Source organism: Rhincodon typus, chromosome 33 (assembly GCF_021869965.1).
Source record: "Rhincodon typus isolate 14 chromosome 33, sRhiTyp1.1, whole genome shotgun sequence".
Taxonomy (NCBI): Eukaryota; Metazoa; Chordata; class Chondrichthyes; order Orectolobiformes; family Rhincodontidae; genus Rhincodon; species Rhincodon typus.
Window position 1 is genome coordinate 3,994,334 of NC_063364.1, and position 21,319 is coordinate 4,015,652.

Here is a 21,319-nt window from a genome sequence, read left to right on the forward strand (position 1 = left end):
TCTGAAGAAGGGTCTAGGCCCAAAACATCAGCCTTCCTGCTCCTCTGATGCTGCTTGGCCTGCTGTGTTCATCCAGTTCTACACCTTGTTATCTCAGATTCTCCAGCATCGGCAGTTCCTACTATCTCTGTAACTATAGATATAACAAATGTGTTGGTGATCATCTTCCAAACTCTGTGGATTCCGGAACAGCTTCTGCAGATTGGAAAATCCCCACCATTTAAGTAAGGAGGGAGAAGAAAAATGAGAAACTACAGACCTGACATCAATGGGAGGAATGATGCTGGAATCTGTTGTAACAGATATATTCCAAACTGGGCACTTGGAAAACAATGGTAGGAATGGCAGAATCAACATGGGTTTATGAAAAGGAAGCCATATTTGACAAATTCTGTGAGTGTAATGAGCAGAATAGATAAGGGGAAATCAGTGAATGAGGTATATTTATATTTTCAGAAGGCTATTGATAAGGTTCCACGCAGGAGGTTAGTAAACAAAATAAGAACACATGCAATATACTGGCATAGATTGAAAACTCATTAATGGATAGACAACAAAGAGTAAGAACAAATAGATTATTTTCATTTTCAGCTATTGGGGTACCGAAAGGGTTGGTGCTTAGACACAACTGTTCCTCAATCATTTGAATGTGAGGACCAAATGTAAATTTCCATATTTGCTGATGATATTAAACTACATGGGAAGATGAATTGTGAGGAGGATATAAAAAAGGATTGAAGGAGATTGGGACAGAGTGATTGAGTGGGCAAAAACATAGCAGATAGAATGTGGATAAATATGAAGTATCCACTTTGATCGGAGGGAAGAAGGAAATGTGGAACATTTCTTAAATAGGAGGGATTGGGAAGTGTTGATTACTAATAGGACTGGGATGCCCTTGTTCATAAGTCACTGAAAGGCATCATCTAAGTGCAGCAAGCAGTTAGGAAGACTCATGAAATGTTGGCCTTCACAGAAAGGCAATTTCAGTAAAAAAGACTTGCTGCAATTTTAGAGAGCGTTGGGAAGACTTCACCTGAAGTATTGTGTATGGTTTTGGTCCACTTATCTAATGAAGGACATACTTGCCAGAGAGGGAGAGCAGCAAAGGTTCAGAAGACTGATTCCTGGGATGGCAGAATTTTCCTATGAGTGAAGTCAGCCTATCTTCTCTAGAGTGTAAAATAATGAGAGGTAATCTCAATGAAGGACACTAAATTTGTGTAGGGTTCAACAGAGGAGATACAGGAAGGATGTTCCCTTGGCTTGGAGTTGGGATATAGAACCAGGGGGCCCAATTTCTCTTGTGGAAGTAAAAGATCCCATGGCATCAGTTGAAAATGAACAGGAGAGTTCCCCCGGGGTACATCGGAAATATTTACATCTCAATCAACATGACAAAAGAAGTGCCAAGCATTATCACATTTCTGTTTGTGGAATCTTGTTGTACACAAATTGGCAGCCACATTTCCCGTATTACAACAGTGACAACACTTAGAAAGTACTTCACTCTCTGTAAATTGCAATAAGACAATTATGGTTGCAAGAGGTGCTATGCAAATGTAAATGTTCTTTCTTTTTCAATTCAAAGGCATCCTTGGAGTTTCATCACAGTTAAAGGATCACCTGAGTCTTCTGCTGAAGATCACGTTATCTACCAAGGTAACTGAGGGGACACGTTCTATATTCTTATTATTATCAACTTTAACATCAGATTTTATAAACTGGCAAGTTTTGTGTTTTGATTGTTGTCAAAATCTACAGTTATATCAGGAAATCAAACCTGTTTTTGAGCCTTAGTGGGCCAGGTTTGGAACAACATATGGCATGATGGCCCAGTGGTTAGCACTGCTACCTCATAGTGCTAGAAACCCAGGTTCAATTCTAGCTTTGCCTCAGTGGTCAGCTCATTAACATTACATCCTGAGGCCCCTTTGGGACTGCTTTATCTTCTTGTATCCAGAAGTGTTATCTTACACAACTGAACAACTTCTCCACCACCAAATCACCGCAACTTTTTTTGTTTTGTTTTCAACAATTAACCACCAACGTTGACCACCCGTGCAGCCAATTAGAAGTTTAAATGCAAAGTCCATTATGGGCAATGTGAACGATCAAAAGTGAGGTGGGAGGAAGAGTGGGAAGTGACTAAATAAAAATGGAGTCGGGGGCTGGTGGAATAAAGCACTGTATCCCCTGCCCGGTGCCCAACTCACTCTAAAGGTATTGAGAGCATAAATAGACATTGTATGCTAGGTCTGCTTTAATCAGCCCATTGAGGGACGTTCTTACACACCTCTGGAGCAGGTGGGACTTGAACCCAGGCCTCCTGGCTCAGTTGATGAGTTCCAGGGGGGCTGGCCAATGCCTGTTACCGTGGGAACCCATACTCACCGAGTTTCATGAGGAGATGAGTTAGTGATTTCCCATGGACCTTGTCGGGGTTATTACAAGGTCTAATAAGAATATTCAAGGACAACACCAGACTGAGAGGATATACTTAAAGGCTGGACAGAGTGGGACTTCCTGCTCTGGAAAAGAGCAGGCTAACATGTAACCAAATAGAGACCCATTTAGAAAGGATGTTTCCATTTCTGAGGTCCATAAAATATGATAGCTATTATAATGCTGCAAAATTCAACTTTCAGAGGGACCTTTGTCCAGACAGTGAGTAGGACGTTGAAGTCTCTACCTCAAGGACAAGTTGCAATCAATAGCACAGATGCATTTAAGGGCAAGGTACATGAGGGAGAATGGAATATGAGGTTATGCTGATAATAGCACTAGATGGAGAAGGATAGAAGGAGGCTTGTGAGGAACATAAACACTAGTCTAAAACAATGCTGAGATGCTCTATATTATGATACAAACATGTTGGTATTGAGGAGTGCAAAGATGTTTCACAGGAACGATACCAGAATTGAGATGATATAATGGACCCTTATCTCTCAATAGACTGTGCTGTAGATCAGATGCACTTTGTTGTCTCTTTACTAAAGTGAATGAGTCCTTGATGGTACATGTATGGTTGGCCAAGGGTGCCCCCTTCTGGTGAGACTCAGTGCTGGGAAGGTGCAGTCAGAAAATTCAGCCTTTAACCTGCTGTTTCAATTTGGCTCAAATTTAATATAGCCCTAGGGGGAGTAACCTAAATGGAAATGTTATAGTAAGATGTAGGGAGAACCTCCACAGACATTGAAGGTTTTTGGCTCAAGAATATCTAGTGAAGAAATTTCATGGAGGAATTTATTTATCACTGAAGTTTTAATTGGAAGAGCTAACATAATGGAAAATGTTGTTTTATGTTAAAGAACTAAACACAAATTTTGAGCTGAATGTAGTTAATTTTGTTGATAATTCCACAGGAGCCAGAGGATCTGCTGCTGCAAAAGTGTTTAAACTATTCCACTCCCCTCATGGCAATCACTTTACTGTTGGTTCAACAAGTGAGTGGGTACAAGGTAAGATAGTTTTGATGTTACATTGTTTTATATTTCTAAACCAAACTTCATATTTCGTCATCAATGATAATGACAGACCATGAATTATTTCATTTATTATAGTCTAGAAAATGTGAGTAAGAGTCGGCCATTTGGCCCATCAAGTCTGCTCCGCCATTCAATATGATCATGGCTGATTTTTGATCTCAACACGTCACTCCCATGCTTGAGCTAACAGATCACCAAATAAGGTTGAGTTTCTGAGGTAAACTGAAAGCTGAGGAAGGCCAAGGCTGGAACAAAACAAAAAAAAATCCCTTTTATCTGCATCCTCTCCATTATAGTAAGGTGCGATGGTGCTACTAGACAGCTGGCCAGAGGTGTGGTGAAACACAATGTTTGTGAGTACACTAGATCTCAGCCTTTGGCTCACTGGATAGCAATCTCATCTCTAAATCAGAAGGTTATAGGTCCAAGTCCACCTTGTGCTGCATTGATCATGTAGCCTAGACTGAGTACTGTGGGAGTACCACACTACTGCAGGTCTGTCTTTCATTAGAGACATCACATAGGTATCCAAATATAGATGCAAGTACTTTTCAAAGAAGAGCAGTGGCATTCCCCTGCTGCTGCAAACAAGTCAACCAATATGAATAGAACAAATTATCCACTGTTTAACCCATTGTTGGCTGTGGGATCTTACTATGCAAAAATTGACTGTTACATTTTTCTATAGTAAAGCACTTTGCTGAGGTCACCAAAAATGTATTTTTGAAATGTGATTACTTTTATCAGAAGAGGAAGCACGCAGGCCAGTATGTCCAAATTTCAACAAACTATTATGTGATAGAGACCAGACCGACGATAAACATAAGCATCGTAAATGTGAACAAAAGTGGCAGGAGAACACTGGGGACAAGGGAATAAATAGGGTTATAGGACTGCAGTCTTAAGAAGGTAATTCGCCATGTATCCCAAGAGGTCTTATTTTAAAAAATGAGTTGAACAGTAACAGCAACAGCATACACACGGATTTTCATCTATAAGGTCGGAATTGGGAGTCAGGGGAATTCTGGATATTGCAATCTGCCTCTTGCCCCACAGTACCTACTGTTCTTATTTGCATTGTTGGCTCGTAAGGACAGCCTGGAGCCAGGCATGGTGCCAAAGACTGACGTAGATTATTGCCAAGACATCTAAATTAAATGCCCACATCTATTTACTGAGCCATTGGCCCAGGCCCTAAATACCCTCACCCACTATAAACCCCATTCTTAATTCTATCCTCTAACAGCCCCCCATTCCCCACTCAACCCCATATCCGTCCTTATCACCCAAAGCCAATGACACACCCCATACCACACTATACCCTTCACATGAACAGGGGCAGGCTGCTTGACCTGTCAAACCTATTCCACCGATGAGTAAGATCCTGACTGATCAGATTGCTCCAATTTCCCGATAACCACCATCCTACCACCAATCCACCTCCGCTCAACAACACACACAACCCTCATATCACCCCATATGCCTGTGACCTCATAGTGCATCTACTCCATACAACAATAGACTGCTCCATGCCACTCCAACCTATTCATTAAACAGAACTCACTGGCCCTACAAGAACATTTGGAAGTCTTTGAAAACTTTAGAAATCTTTCTGACTCATAGTTCTGCCACAGCTTGTATTGTAGCCTCAGCTGTTGGTTGAGTAGAGAGGGTTCAAGTGAAGACCTGTTGAGTAACTCATTGTCAAAGGTTAAGGCCTCTCAGCTCCTTTTGGTGCTAACGTTTGTTCACTTGTTTCCTCTGCTTTGATTTTGCAGAGTTAAGGATTTGGAGAAACTGTCAATTGTGATCTTAGGGTTCTTGTTTAGAATCTCTGCAGTGTGGGAGCAGGCCATTCAGCCCACAACCCTCTGAAGAGCATGCCACCCACACCCAATTTTCCATGGCAAATCCACCTAGCCTGTACATCTTTGCATAGCAGCACCTGGAGGAAATCCATACAGCCACAGACAGTCACCTGAGCTGGAATTGAACCTGGATCCCCACTGCTGTAAGGCAGCAGGGCTAACCACTGAGCCAACATGCCTCCCTGCTTTTTGTATAGTCGACTGATCCCTGGATCCCTTCCCTAATGTCACTTTGTATTCATGTAAATAGCACACAGTCCCAATTTCTTTGACCTTTTCACTATTGTGTTTTAGAAAGTTACATGATACATTATCTACAACCCAGGAATTATCCAAATCTTCAATTTTACAATTCTCAAGATCCGTAAATATATATGTTTCTAATATTATGTTAGTCTGTTCACTGATCTATGTTCATTGTGCTTGATTGATTAAGCCACAGTTTAGTCTCTGAAAACTGAAAGAACTGATCACTTCCAGAAAGGCCTGAGTTCTGAGGATATGTGGAGATATGTTCATAATTGTTGAGCTACTTCAAAGCACTGCAATAAACCTATTGTTGATTTAGGAATTTCTGCTAGCTCTAAGGTAAGATTTGCAACAAACCAACAAGTATGCAAGAAAGAACGTATTTATTACTTAAGTGTCAAGTAGGTGAATAATTTCTAATGGTGCCTACAGCTGCTAAGGATATAACTTGTAAGAACAGCTCTACTTGAACTTAAAAATTTGAGCTGGACATTTAGGTGTGTAAAATTCAAAACACTCCTTCCTACAATGGTTAGTGGAAACCTGATACTTTTCCCAAAAGTGCTGTGGATGCCAGCTCCATTCAGTTTGCAAACAGATTGGTTAATCTTTGGGAAAGTCTGTCATAGGATATGGAGCAAATGGGGTTGAGGCACAGATTATCCATGATCCAACTGATTGGCAGAACTAGCTTGAGAGGCTGAATGGCCTCCTTTCCCTTCCTGTCTAGTGGCAGCTGGATGTACTGTTCGAGAAAGTAAACAGCTCATGTAAAATCGTGCTCATGTTTAGAAATACAGCTTCTGCTTTTCCCTTAGTCTTAAGAAAAAAATCGGAGATTAAAAAGAAACTGCTGACTGCAAACACAATTATTAGGTTTAAAACGCCACAGATGCATGTTCAACTCAATGTCATTCACCTTAATGTTCTCTGACAATGCAAAACACATTGCAAAACCTTGGGTGTAATTTTCTCTCGAAATTCTGTTCTTGCTGTTTCAAAGCTGCAGGATTTTAAAAACTTCAACTTGAATGTTTCTGGTTTTGGGTTTGTTTTGCATTGAATTGGCATTCAGTCCTTGGCCTGATTAGTAAAGTTTGCAGCTTTGTATGAAGGGGATTGCAGCAATTAGCTGCTAACAAATTGTATGCTAAACTTCAAAATGACAGGGCTGTTTGTGGTTACGTAGCTAGTCTAGGAGAACTGTTAAGGTGGTCCTGCCTATTTTGTGATTGTTGCACTGAATGACACTTCAAATTGTTGTCTTTTTAGATTCAGTTTGACTGGAAACAATAGCTCAAAGCTGGTTGGACCAGAATTGAAGCTATGATGAGGCCAAGATTCTATATTAATGGCAATAGCACACATGGCGAGTGCACATTAGAGAACCTAGAGATTCATATAATGGAGAGGCAATCGTTTAGCATTCAGCACCCGTCTTGTCAAATTTCATCCATTAAAGTGTCCTTCATTCCACCGCCTTCAACAAACCGATGTTCCTTGTCTGTAGATGTGGAATGGACCGATTGGTTTAACCGGGATGATGAGCGAGGATCGGGAGACTGGGAAAAACTGTCTGACTTGAGAGTTGCATTTCCTGGGAAAATCTGTGAGAGCCCAATCGATATTCAGGCAAGTAGGAATACAGATTAACCCTCAGGACCGTACCCTGTAAAGCTCGATCGATATGCAGGCAGACCAAAGTCTATGCCTGAAAACATCAAACCATACACAGGTAAACCAAGGACTGTACCCTGCGAGTCCAAAGGTCATGAACAGATCAGTGATGAACTTACTGAAAGGCACAGTAGGCTCAAGGGACTGAACGGGCTACAGCTCTATGTTCCTACGTATGTGCCACTGGAAGGCGACTGCCATTAGACTGACAGGCTGATAGACTGGGATAAAACTTCACTTCACTGTCAAATAGAAACCCACATCATTAGCAAACCAGTCTTATTTTGATAATTTGGGGGTGGGGGTTTTCTCTCAGCAAGGCCCCGTTCCCTCCCACAACTCTGGTGCTATTGTCCTTGATGGAACACCCATCCCAGCCAAAGCCTGGGAGGTGGGGAGCAACCCTTCAGGGGTTTGTGTATCACATCCCTGCCTCACCCGGGGCTGGGTTAATGCCAGTGGTGGAAGGATGGGACTTGTCAGTGGGAATTAATTGCTCACTGAAGGGTTTCGATGGATCATGGAGTGGGACACAAACCTTTCGGACATGGGGAGAAGGCAGCAGATTCCCCAGACAACCTCCTCCTGCTTGATCAAATGTGCTCTCTGCCAACAAACCTCACCACCACTGAAGAGCACATCAAACTCCTATTGCTGCTTCAGAGAGCAGGCAAGGAATCTTTTTTAATGTCAGGCATTTACTTGCATCTTGGATCTGAGCAGGGAGCACGGAAGAAATGGAAGGAGAGTCACGTGAGCCAGAGCTGAGACCAGGCAAGGTGACAGAATTGGCTGCTGAGGTTGTGGTTTGTTTTGATCCTCTGAGATATAATTAGGTCATAAATTAACTTAAACACTTGTCTGGCCTCGATTTCTGTCCCACTGGATTGGAGGGGTTGGGGTTTGCTGGCAGGAAAACTGTTACCATTTCCTGCTCAGATCAGTGAGTTAAAATTGCTGTCAGTTCCCAATTCCATCATCGGGGCTTGAGATTCTTTACAATTATGAACACTGCCTTTATTGGCTTCACAGCCCTTACTGGCCGTTCAGTGGCACAGTTTCAGAGTGTCATTGAGCAGCTCCAGGCCAGGTAATGTGGGAGATTTAAACCATTATTGCTGGATATATGAGGTTCGAGTGCTCTCCTCCAGCCCCACAATATACAGTTTTTTTGAAGCCAAACATGAGTCTCCCTTGTCCCTCTCTACCCTGACCTCTAGCTCTCCCCTTTTCCCCCCACCCCGTGTCGATTTGTAAGATCAAATTATCAAAATAGGAATGGCTTGCTAATGTTGTGGGTTTCTATTTGACAGTGAAGTGTAGTAAGTTTTGTCCCGGTCTGTCAGTAACTGCAATATAGCATTGGTAGGAATCCTGGAGAAACAATTCTATTCTCCATTGCTCTGGGGTTTCTGCCAAAGTCAGAACAAGAGAATGGGAGCTTTCCTGCAGGCATTTGATTAAAATGTATTTATTAAGGTGCTGTTTATGTTTTAGGTTGTTACTGTTAATGGAATCCCAGCCAGTCGTACAGGAGAAGTGTTCCATATGCATGATCAAGACTATGGATTTGTATGTCGAAATAAGGATCAAGCTAATGGAATCTGCCAGAACTACAAAGTGCGCTTTCTTTGTGGTAAACCAGGTCTGTTCTGTTCTGTGTATATCTCTTCACTGGTAACTAAGCTCTAAATAAATATGTACGAGACATGACTTAGTAACTATTGTGAGCAACCTTCTCAAATGATCATTTGGCACACCCATATTAAACCCATCTCTGGGTTACGTTTAGTGGAGCCTTTATATATTACCCAATCAAATAATTATGACGTTGAAAAGGTATCTGGATGGGTACATGAATAGGAAGGGTTTAAAGGATAGGGCTCAAATGGGACTAGATCAGTTTAGGATATCCAGTTGGCATGGATGAGTTGGATCGAAGCGTCTGTTTCCATGCTGTATAACTCTATGACTCTGTTAAGTCTTAACTTGCTTGCCACCATTTCTACGCCATTTAATGGCACTGTCAACATTTGTTTGTCACACTGTAATGGCTGGGTTCTGGTCACTAGGTGGGGCTGTGGCAGAAGTTACCCATTGCCACCTGCCATCTTGTTTATTCATCCACTTTTCCTTGTGGCCTGTCTTTCCTGGGATGCCTCCCACCTCGTTATCTTCTCACCTAGATTCTGGAGCTCAGTCAGCTATGCACCCATTCCCTGTGCATACTGTTCCACCCTTCTGAAATGAATGTGCCTTGTCTTTGGGCTTACACACTCGAACTATTTGTTTACAACCACTGAGTCAGTGTTGAACCACCTTTAAAAACCCAAGCTTCACCCAGTTAATGGGTAAGGTTTAAAGGAGACTGAGTAGTAGCAGGATTGAAATGCCCGACCTTGAATTTCAGTTCCATTCCCGATCTTGTGACCCTCAATCTCCTGACATTTTCCTTTGTCTTAGTCTATTGATCTCCAAGTCCATATTTTGATTGTGCAGTGCTACAGGAAATCCAGTAAAGCTGTAAGATACTTTTTTCAGTTAACACCAATGAAAACACTTTCCTCCTGTAATCCAATCCGCATCACACCGACTTAATGTAAACTTTACTCATCACACTTGTATCTTATAGCCAGTCCCCATCCTGATATTGTCTCTCTCACAGAAACAGCAGCAGACACAATTCATTTTCAGTTCACCAACTTCAGATGGAGACAGGAATCTAACCGTGAAACTCCCTAAATCACCATGGAGATCAGTCACTTTATTTTGAATGGATTGACAGCTCCCAGTGCAAATTTCTCCTGCCAATGGCCTCCATCATTCTCCAGATCTCTGCATTGATATTGAGAAAGCCTAATGCCAGTGGACAGCCCCAAAGAAGCTACTCACTTTAATCTTTCATGCAGATTTTGTCAATCTTTTGAGGATTTATAGAGTCATAGAGTTGTACAGCACAGAAACAGACCCTTCAGTCCAAATCATCCATGCCAACCAGATATCCTAAATTAATCTAGTCCCATTTGCCAGCATTTGACCCATATCCCGCTAAACCCTTCCTATGCATGTATTCATTTAGATGCCTTTTGAATGTTGTAATTGTACCAACCTCCTCCACTTCGTCTGGCAGTTCATTCCACACACACACCATGCTTTGCGTGAAAATGTTGCCCCTTAGGCCCCTTTTAAATCTTTCCCTTCTCATCTTAAACCTATAACCTCTAGTTTTGGACTCCTCTACCCAGGATTTGAATATCTTTTAATTGCTTTTCAGAAAGTATTTTCTTACGCATAATATATACATATGCGTTCATAATTGTTAATTACTCCTCCATTCGATTGTAGCTGAAGCTATTTATTTTTTTGCTACCTATCAGTATTGTATACAATTTCTGTTTCCTTACTGAAGGAGAAATGTATTTTCTCTGGAGGCGATTCAGAGAAGTTTATGAAGTTAATTCTGGGGATGAAAGGCTTTTTTTGTGGAAACGTTGAGCAGTTTGGGCCTATGCACATTGCAGTATGGAAGAATTACAGGTGATTTTTGTTGGAATAGTTAAGGTCCTCAGGGGCATGAGAGAATGTTTCCCTTTTTGGGGGAAACCTAGAATTTTTGGGCACAGTATAAAAATAAGGGGGCTCCCAATTAAAATAGAGATGAGAAGCATTTTCTTCTCTCAGTTAATCTTTGAAATTCTCTATCTCAGAGAGCAGTGTAGGCTAGATCATTGAATATCTTCAAGCCTGAGTTAGACAGATTTTCGATCTATAACGGGGTCAATGGTTATGAGGCTACACAGAAGACTTAAGGCCAAAATCAAACGTGACCTTATAGGATGATGGAGCAGGTTTGACGGGCCGAATGGTTCCTATTTTGTATTTTCTTATGTTCCGCCTGTTAACTAGAGATATGGTCCAATCCGTTCCTGTGAAAATATTAGCACAACACTTCCCTGGTCTGAAATTTGCATAATGATACATTATAGTAGCCTCCAGGGAAACCACTTTCTATTCTCTGCTCAAGTATTGTTGAGTGAAAAACATTTGGCACCATTGAAGAACTTGGAAAACAATAATTACACCTCAAATTGAACCACATTCAAAAGATCTACTAAAAATATCTCATTAATATGTAACAGAGGAGCTGAAGCCTTTGGCTATTGCATAATACCATTTCTGACTACCTTATCTATTGGTAATTCTTCTGCCTCTCTTAGCCCTGCTGTAATCAGTGTGTTTAGCGCACACTGACTGCATAGAAACACTTTGCCCTGGTTTAACCTTGGCTAGACTAATGGGATGAAAACTTCCATGTGAAAGGGATTGGGAAGGTCTCATTGGTGAAGAAACAAAACCAAAAAATGAAATGAATTTTGCCTTTTATTGACCATTGGATGGACTAATTTCTTTGCAGATGGTGCATTGGGTTACTACTGGTAGCAATTAGCAGTTGCTGACCTCTTTGGAAGGAGTAACAGGAATACAGAGTACTGGGCTAATGGTAAGATTCTTGGTAGTGTGGATGAGCAGAGAGATCTTGGTGTCCATGTGCATAGATCCCTGACAGTTGCCACCCAGGTTGATAGGGTTGTTAAGAAGGCGTACGGTGTGTTAGGTTTTATTGGTAGAGGGATTGAGTTTCGGAGCCATGAGGTCATGTTGCAGCTGTACAAAACTCTGGTGCGGCCGCACTTGGAGTATTGCGTACAGTTCTGGTCACCGCATTATAGGAAGGATGTGGAAGCATTGGAAAGGGTGCAGAGGAGATTTACCAGGATGTTGCCTGGTATGGAGGGAAGGTCTTATGAGGAAAGGCTGAGGGACTTGAGGCTGTTTTCGTTAGAGAGAAGAAGGTTAAGAGGTGACTTGATAGAGACATACAAGATGATCAGAGGATTAGATAGGGTGGACAGTGGAAGCCTTTTTCCTCGGATGGTGGTGGCTAGCACGAGGGGACATAGCTTTAAATTGAGGGGTGATAGATATAGGACAGATGTCAGAGGTAGGTTCTTTACTCAGAGAGTAGTAAGGGCGTGGAATGCCCTGCCTGCAAAAGTAGTAGACTCGCCAACTTTGAGGGCATTTAAATGGTCATTGGATAACCATATGGATGATAATGGAATAGTTTAGGTTAGATGGGCTTCAGATTGGTTTCACAGGTCGGCGCAACATCGAGGGCCGAAGGGCCTGTACTGCGCTGTAATGTTCTATGTTCTATGTTCTATGTTCATAGTCTTGATCTCTGACTTAATCCCAACCATGATGCATATTCTGTGGAGACATTCGGTCATTTTGTCATTTACACTGAGTGAGTGGTCAGTTAACTATTGAGAGCGTTACTGGATCTTTATCATGGGTTCATTGTCATGGGGAGAATGTTCTTGTTTACTGTTCCAGTTACTAAAATGATGTTACATTAAATCGCCTGTTTAAGAGATTACCGCATCTTCATTTTCATTGTGTTTTGTTTAAAATGAAGACAATTAAAATATGTTGTTGATCCTTGAACAAAGAGGAAATTCCAATCCAAAACTTTCAAGAATGCAGAAGAATTTGTTTTAGATGTTTTTCTTCTTTTAATCCCAGTAACAGCTGTTCCATATAAGACTGCTTATGGTCCTTTTCTTATGAAGATTGAAGAATTGGCAGGAGATGCATTTTAATACTTACAAACTTAAACATTGAATTCTCTTCTTTCAGTGCGGCCCAAGGTGACCATTACCATAGATACACATGTTAATAGCACAATTCTGCAGCTAGTGGATGATGCCAGAACTTGGAAGCCTGGTGATGTCATTTTTGTTGCCAGCACAGATTATTCCATGCATCAGACAGAGGAATTCCAACTTCTGCACTGTCCAGAATGCAAACCTAACCAGGTCAAAATCCAAGGTATGATGTTGTTAATTGATGTAATTGACTTTCTTCAAGGAAATCCTATCTTATGAAAAGCTTGAGTGCAGACAATTATGGAACTGCTGTCATTCGGATTGCTACATTGGCAACTGGACTGCCCATATCCAAAGCCGTATTGATAAAATAAATTTCACTGTCAGCTGGCAGCAAGTATCGAATAATAATACAGGAACGAGTTGGCAAATAAGGGGGGAAATTTTTGGTGCCGATGCAATTGGACTTCAAGAAAAGCTTTCTAGAAAAACGAGGAAAGCTTTTTCAGAATTAATGGAGTCAGAATGCTTTGAGATTGGATAGTCACGGGTTGGTCAAAGTTGTTTGTTCTAAACAGACTGGCCAGAGTCTAACCATTGTGATGCTCCCTTGTGTATCTCAGATTTGCATTCACATTTTCCCATACATTGTTTGAGAATCACTGATTGCCTGTTCTGCTTTATTTGTTCCTAGTTACGATTCATTCCTTCACCTTCTGAGGAAACAGGGCTTCAAATATATAACCTAAGATTTTATTGACATCCCATGAGTGAATAAAAATTGAATCTAATCTATCTGTACTACAAGAACCTGTCGCTATTGCAACAGTGTTGGTCACTGAGGGACCTGAGATGCAACTTTTCCTCATTCCACATATGAACCACCCTCTGTGCGAAAGTGGTAGATGCAGGTACAGTCACAACATCTAAAAGACATTTGGACAGGTACATGGATAGGAACGATTTAGAAGGATACGGGCCAAATGCAGGCAAATGGGACTAGTTTGGTTCGGGAAACCGGCATGGACGAGTTGAACTGAAGGGTCTGTTTCCGTGCTGTATGACTTTATGACCATGAACCTAATGAAATCTTTACAAAAACCCAAATCCTGGATTGGGATCCAAAACTTCCAATCAACAACCAATGTTTTTTCCAAAGAAGCCACACTTTTGTCACATCCCAGCTGTCAGAAACATACATAGCAGTTAACTAAATGCTATCCATTTCACATTTTATCTCTAATAGGTTTATCATGTCTATTAGAAATATTGCCAGTCTAAATAGTCTAATACCTATTTTCACCTCTTCTCATTGGTCCTTCCCATCAGGCATAATTATCCAAATATTCCCTGCTAGCCACATCATCCAGGACTGAGTGCAAACACCAACAATTTCTGATGTTAAAATCAAGTAAAAATGTCAAAATAAAGAGTTATTTTACTACTTTTCTTCAGACAAATTCCATGTCATTTAATCTGGAGTTTTGGATCCCAATCCAGGATTTGGTACTTTATAAAGACTGTATTAGGTTCATGGGCATAGAGTCATTCACCATAGAAACAGACCCTTCAGTCAAACTCATCCATGCCAACCAAGTTTCCCAAACTAAACTAATCCTATTTTCCTGCATTTGGCCCATATCCCTCCAAACCTTTCCTATTCATGTACCTATCGGAATGTCTTTTAAATGTTGTAGCTGTATCTGCATCTACCACTTCCTCTGGCAGTTCATTCCACATATGAATCACCCTCTGTGTGAAAAAGTTGCCCCTCCGAGCCCTTTTTAAAACTTCCTCCTCTCACCTTAAAAATATGCCCCTAGTTTTGAACTCCCCACCCTAGAGAAAAGACCTTTGCTAGTTATCTTATCTATGCCCCTAATGATTTTATAAACCTCTATATGGCCACCTGTCAACCTCCTGCCCTTCAATGAAAGAAGTCCCAGCCTATCTAGCCTCTCCTTATAACTCAAACCCTCCAGTCCTGGCAATATCCTGGTAAATCTATTCTGAACCTTCTCCAATGTAATAATATCCTTCTAATAGCAGGGCAACTGGAATTGTACACAGTAGTCCAAAAGTGGTCTCACCAATGTCCTGTACAACCTCAACATGATGTCCCAATTCCTATACCCTGACTGAAAAATCAACAGTTAAGTTCAGTTGTCAAATCCTACTATTCCATTGAAACTGCTGTCATTGGTATTATTAAGTGGGACATATAGTTGCAGTTTCTATAAGGCAAACCCTAGTCATCAGGATTTTAGATGAGTAATGACAGTGAACTACCTAACACTATCGGATCATTTTATTTATGAGTATGGTCCACATAAAGTTAGGAGATGTTAATGACTCAGTCAGGATGAGGGAGAGAATGTCCGTTGTTATATAGATAAGGAATTCAAAACCCAAAATTGACAAACAGGAAATGACCAGCTGATCTGTAAAGGCTGGCCCACACTCGTTATGGTTGGAGCATCCTGAATAAATGCCATCCTTCCTCGCTTAATCTCCTGGGAGATGCAAAAGGAAAGGAAGTGTCAGAATAAGGAAAAGTACAGTGGAAAATTCCTTCCCTATCCCTCGGCCATTCAGGAATGAATTGCATTTGATTATTTACATTTTAGCACATGGTAAGTCCTTTAGACAATCTTATCCATCCCCTGCTAGTGATCCCCAGTGTGTTAAGCCTCCAATAACCACATACCGTACTTTGTTGCCTAATTAGTTCATAATCTAACACAGCAGATTTCTACTCAGAGAAATGGACAATTGCCAAATATTTCCAGCCGCTTATCATTCAACCAAGATGTGCCAAGGTTTGAAATTCCAAACTTTCAACATCTGGCACATGCCAGCATGCTGACAGAGTATATTATCATTCCCTGAAACTGCAAAAATACCTTGTTTTGGGGGTCAGTCTATTATAACAGTGTCTAAAATAAGCACAGCAATGGGCTCTGTTCAGTTTTTGAGGCTCCTAACGTCTGCACACTTTGTAAAATGTGTAAACCTGAACATTTCCCCAATCAGACACACCAAGCGTAGGATAAATGATCAAATTAATTTGGGATGAAGTTTGGTCACTGTCCCCTTGTTTTAATTCCTATTTGGTGCTTGTTTTTTCTACTTTTTCACATGTTAAGAGAAAATTGAGTTTTTTTTGTCAATGGCATAAAAGGGATAGTGGCCAAATTAGCTGTCCTTTATACATCAAGCTAACACCATTGAAGCCATCAAATGGCTGTGCTGTATTCATTTGAGATTGGCTAACCGATACGGTGATCCATTTGATTTGCTCATTGAAGAGTCTCCCTCATACTTCCAGAATTGAAAGGACAGTCTTTCACCTTAAGATGATCAGTTAAAGAGGTGATAAGGTATTTACTTGCTCTTATAATTTGGGAACAAAGTACTTTGATTTCACTGTTTTGTTGGAACGTTGTTACGTTTTAAGTAGAAATTGTGATTGAACTTGTGAAGAGAGCTTTGAGGTATATATGTAAATATCTAACTGAAGTGCTTGTGGCACAGTGGTAATGTCTCTACCTCTGGACCAATAGGCCCAGGTGCAAGTTCCACATACTCCAGAGGTATGTAAGAACATCTTTGAACAGGTTGATTAGAAAGTATCTATCAATATTTAACTGGAGCTCCTATGGTGTAGTGATAGTGTCCTTACTTCTGAAGGCATGGGTTCAAGTCCCACCTGCTCCAGAGGAGGGACATCTGCACAGTTAAAATATATAGATATGTATGGATATTTATAATAAATCCATTGATTATATATACATATATAAAATATATGTACGTACAGCAGCATGGTGTAGGATGGCAACCAGGATATAGCATTAGGAAGGGTAAATAAGGTTCACAAAGGTCTGGGAGAAGCAGCTCACGTCAGAGAAAGAAATGGTAAGTATTAGGTGAGATATAAGAGGGAGTACAATAAGGTTTAAATTAACTTTACAGACCTATCTATAAATGCACAGGTTATGGTATGTAAGGTCACTGAGCTTCTGGTTGTAAACAGCCACATGGGAATTTGATGTCATTGCAACAATGGAGATTTGGATCAAAAAAGCCACTAAACATCCTTGGATACGAGATAATGCCAAAAGATGGAGAAGGAATGAAAGGAGAGAGGTAGGAGTGATGATTAAAGAGATTATAGAAAATAATAAGGACTTGGTAATAGAATGGCTAGCTGCACTTAGAGGTCGATATGTCCCCAGGGCTGGATGGGTTGCATTGAGGATGCTGAAGGAAGTAAAGGTGGAAATTACAGAGATATTGACCATAATCTTTCTATCATCAAATATCAAAATGGTTCTAGAGGACTGGAGAATTTGAAACGCTACACCTTTGTTCAAAGAAGAGCTGAGAGAATAATCCCAACAAGAGCAAACCAGACTGTTCAACTTGTGTTTTAGGGATGATAATCTGGGCCAACAAGAGCAAGTCAGAGGCTAGGAGTCCTGCAGCAAGTAACCCCCCTCCTGACTCCCCAAAACCTGTCCACCATCTACAGGACAAAAGTCAAGAGTGTGATGGAATACTGCCCACTTGCCTGGATGACTGTAACTCCAACAACACTCAAGAAGCTCAACACCATCCACGGCGGCTCAGTGGTTAGCACTACAGCCTCACGACACCAGGAACCCAGGTTCAATTCCAGTCTCGGATGACTGTGTGAAGTTTGCACATTCTCCCCGTGTCTGCGTGGGTTTCCTCCGGGTGCTCTGGTTTCCTCACACAGTCCAAAGATGCACAGGTAGATTGGCCATGCTAAATTGCCCATAGTGTCCAGGGATGTGTAGGTTACGTGAATTAGCCATGGGAAATACAGGAATAGGGTAAGGGGATGAAATTGGGTGAGATGTTGCTCGGAGAGTCTGTGTGGACTTGTTGGGCCTAATGACCTGTTTCCACACTGTAGGGATTCTATAAACAAAACAGCTCGCTCAGTTGGCACCACATCCACAAGCATTCACTCCCTCCACCACCAATGCTCAGTAGCAGCAAGGTATACCATTGACAAGATGCACTGCAGAATTCACTAAAGATCCTGAAAGAAAATCTTCAAAACCCATGACTTCTGTTATCTTTCAACATGATTAGAAACTGCCTTTTGTGCACCTCTTAAAAAAGCATCATGGAATTCAGTATAAACTAGACATCTGCCCTCCTTCATTTTCCAAACAGATTTCCAACTGAGTTTACAACCATGTGACAGTCACTCTTGTCCAACTCGGGAAAGCTGCACAGGAAAACACCAGTTAAGGAGAAAGATAAGGAATGCGAAAAGAATTAAGATAAGGCAGCTCGTACCTGCAGAAATGTTAGAACAGCTTCGTAATGTGATCTGTCATTCTCAGATTCTAATACTAGCTCATCTTTTCAGTGGAGGACTTTTTTTCGAGTACTTCTTCAGCAAAACAGGCACAGTAACAAGCTCATTCATGGTGACTGCATCAGCGGCAGCGAGGTGAGCCCAGCGCGGACTCATGGCTTCTGCGGGGGTGGAGGTTAGTTTGTGTTCCTGCCAGCATTTGCATCCAGTGCAGACTCATGGAAGCAGGTTTGGGCCTAGTGTGAGACCCGGCAGCATTGGCATTGGCTGCATCGGCGAGGTGGGCCCAAAGCAAACCTGTGGCAACAGTGGAGGTGAGGTTGGGCTGGTTCGGTACCCAGTGGCATTGTGGTGGCTGCATTGGCGAGGTCCAGCAAGGATCCATGGTGGTGATGGTTTGGTGGAGGTGAGATGGCACTGAAGTGTGGTAACTGTTGTTTTGGCAGCGTAGTGAGGGCACTTATGGTTGGCCACTCCAGGCTCATGGCTGAGCACTTAACAAGAAGGACTGTAAAGTTGAGCTTTATTTTTCCTCCTTTATGTTCTATGTTTTGGTTTATTTTTCTGTGTTTTGAGGTGGCGCCGGAGAGTGGCGACACTTTTGACTGTATTTTGTAATAAAATACATGTGATGATAAATAAATCAAATAAATCAAATCATAAAGTTTTTGAGAAGGTGAAGGGCAGCAGATATATGAGAGCACCACTACGTGTAAGTTCCCCTCCAAGCCACTCACCATCCTGCCTTGGAAATATATCATTCTCCCATCACTATCGCTGGGTCAAAATCCTGGAACTCTGTCCATGATGGCATTGTGGGTCTCACTAGAGCACATGGAGTGTTGCGGTTCAAGAAGGCAGCTCAGCGCCATCTCCTCAAGCCAACAATGCCCATATCCCAAGAGTGAATAAAAAAAATTGAAGACCGTGTGTGCAACTGTGATTCATTACAAAAGTTAGCATAAAGTTGCAACAGGCAAATGATGTTTAATCTGAGTTTTTTGATGAGGATAATGTGGTGTATGTTGACCTCAAAAGCTGCTTCACAAAGTACCCCCATAATACACTCACCAGCAAAGGTAGAGCCCATGGAATGAAAAGGGAAGTGTCAACATTGATACATCTTTGAGATAATGAAAGGAAATTGTTTTTTCTGACTGGAGGAAGCTATATACCATGGGGTTTCGCAGAGATTAGTATTAGGATTACTGCTTTTCTTAGTTGATGTTACTGACTTAAAATTGCATGTACAGGACACAATATCAAGATTTGCAAACATTGGAATATTCTACAATATAGTTAGACTTTAAGAGAAGATAGGCTATAGGAACAAGCAGGTATCAGTCGCATGGAATTTAATGCAAAGAAGTAGGAAATGATCCATTTTGGGACAGTGAATGAAGAGAGACAATTAAGCTAACACCTACCATTCTTCAGGGTACTCAGGATTAACTGTGGGAGAGACAGATTCATCTGAGGCTTTCAAAAGAGAATTGGATAATTATGTGATGAAGAACACTTTTCAGAAGTATGGGAAAGGAATGGGGAGTAGTGGGACTAGTCAGCTAGTCTTGCAGTGAGCCAGCATTGACACAGTGGGATGAATGGCCTCCTGCACTGTAACCATGGTAGGATTCATTGATTCTGTAGAACCCATGGCTGAACACGCTCCCTAATTCTTTGTACATTTTTATTTTTTGAACTATCTTGCTGAAATTATTTTTTCCATTCCCTGGCAAAAAAAAACTCACTTTCAAAGCAATGGAAAAGTAGATCTTTGGAAACTTCAAACTATTCACATATGTTTCTGATTTTCCTCTACAATAATCTGTAAATCTCCACTGAGCTTGAAAATAATTTGTTTTGAAGAATGACCCAAATCATCAAAAATGGCATGAGAAAACAAGCATTTAGGTTATAGAGTTTGTGCCGTTAACCGTGTATTACCTGCTTTGCTGAAACCGAATAATGAATGAGTGAGTGCTGGGCAAATAGGAGGGAAAGATCTTGCATTTCTATAGTGCCTTTTCCAGTCTAGCAAGGGCCTAAAGTGTTTAACAGCCACTGAAGTACCTGCAAATCCCTGTTGTGGGAATCGTGGCAGCCAAGTTGAGCACAGCAAGTTCATTGCAGCCTTTTATTAAGTGGTTTTTGACCACTAAGTGCCCATCTGATAGGATGTAGAGTCTTCACCAGTCCCAGGTGGGAGAACATTTTCAGTATGTAAACCAGGACATTGGATTCTGATTCCAAATTTGAGGTAGCCAAGAAGGTGTACTGGTGACTAGCATCTCACACAGAGATAGTCAGTGCCTACTCTTAAAACCATTGTCATAGAGTCATTGAGCACGGAAACAGACCTTTTGGTCCAGCCAGTCCATTCCGACTGTACTCCCAAACAAAACTAGTCTCAACTGCCTGCACCTGGACCATTTCATTCCTTATTCCTTATTCATGTACTTATCTAAATGTCATTTAAACATTGTAACTGTACCCACATCCACTGCTTCCTCTGGAAGTTCGTTCTGCTCTCCGTGTAAGTATGCCCCCAAGTCTTGAAATCCCCCATCCTATGGAAAAGACAGCTGCCATTCACCTTATCCAAACACCTCATGATATTATAAAACCTGTATAAGGTCACCCCTCAACCTCCTACGTTCCAGTGAAAAAAGTCCCAGCCTGTCCAGCCCCATTGTCTTTTCTGTTATTGTGGGGACATGGATTGCAAAGGTTTTTATTGGATATAAGCAAGCACAGGAGCAGGCCTTTCGCACTGACCAGTCCAAGCCTGTGTTTATGGTGCACTCCAGCTCCTCCCATCTTTCCTCATCAAACCCCATGATCGTGACCCTCAATTCACTTCTCCCTCATCAGCGTGTCCATCTTCCCTTTAAATAAACTCAGCCCTTGGGAAAATGCCAGGCTGCTGGGGTGTGTGTGACCCTTGCTGGGTCCATCACCCCCTCCATCCTGTACTGACCCCACCTGAATAGCTCAATGGAGTTCCCTGTTGAC

General features: G+C 41.5%; 1 protein-coding gene across 2 annotated transcripts in view; it reads left to right on the forward strand.

Annotated features, from left to right (window-relative positions):
* LOC109936348 (cell migration inducing hyaluronidase 1) overlaps window positions 1–21,319 on the forward strand; it is a 215,934-nt gene that overhangs the window by 123,976 nt on the left and 70,639 nt on the right. For both annotated transcript variants that reach the window (XM_048615950.1, XM_020534964.2), the window contains exons 7-11: window positions 1,592–1,662; window positions 3,366–3,461; window positions 7,116–7,237; window positions 8,780–8,927; window positions 12,983–13,174. In XM_048615950.1, coding sequence (XP_048471907.1) covers window positions 1,592–1,662; window positions 3,366–3,461; window positions 7,116–7,237; window positions 8,780–8,927; window positions 12,983–13,174 — 629 coding nt within the window. The remainder of the gene's footprint in view (window positions 1–1,591; window positions 1,663–3,365; window positions 3,462–7,115; window positions 7,238–8,779; window positions 8,928–12,982; window positions 13,175–21,319) is intronic.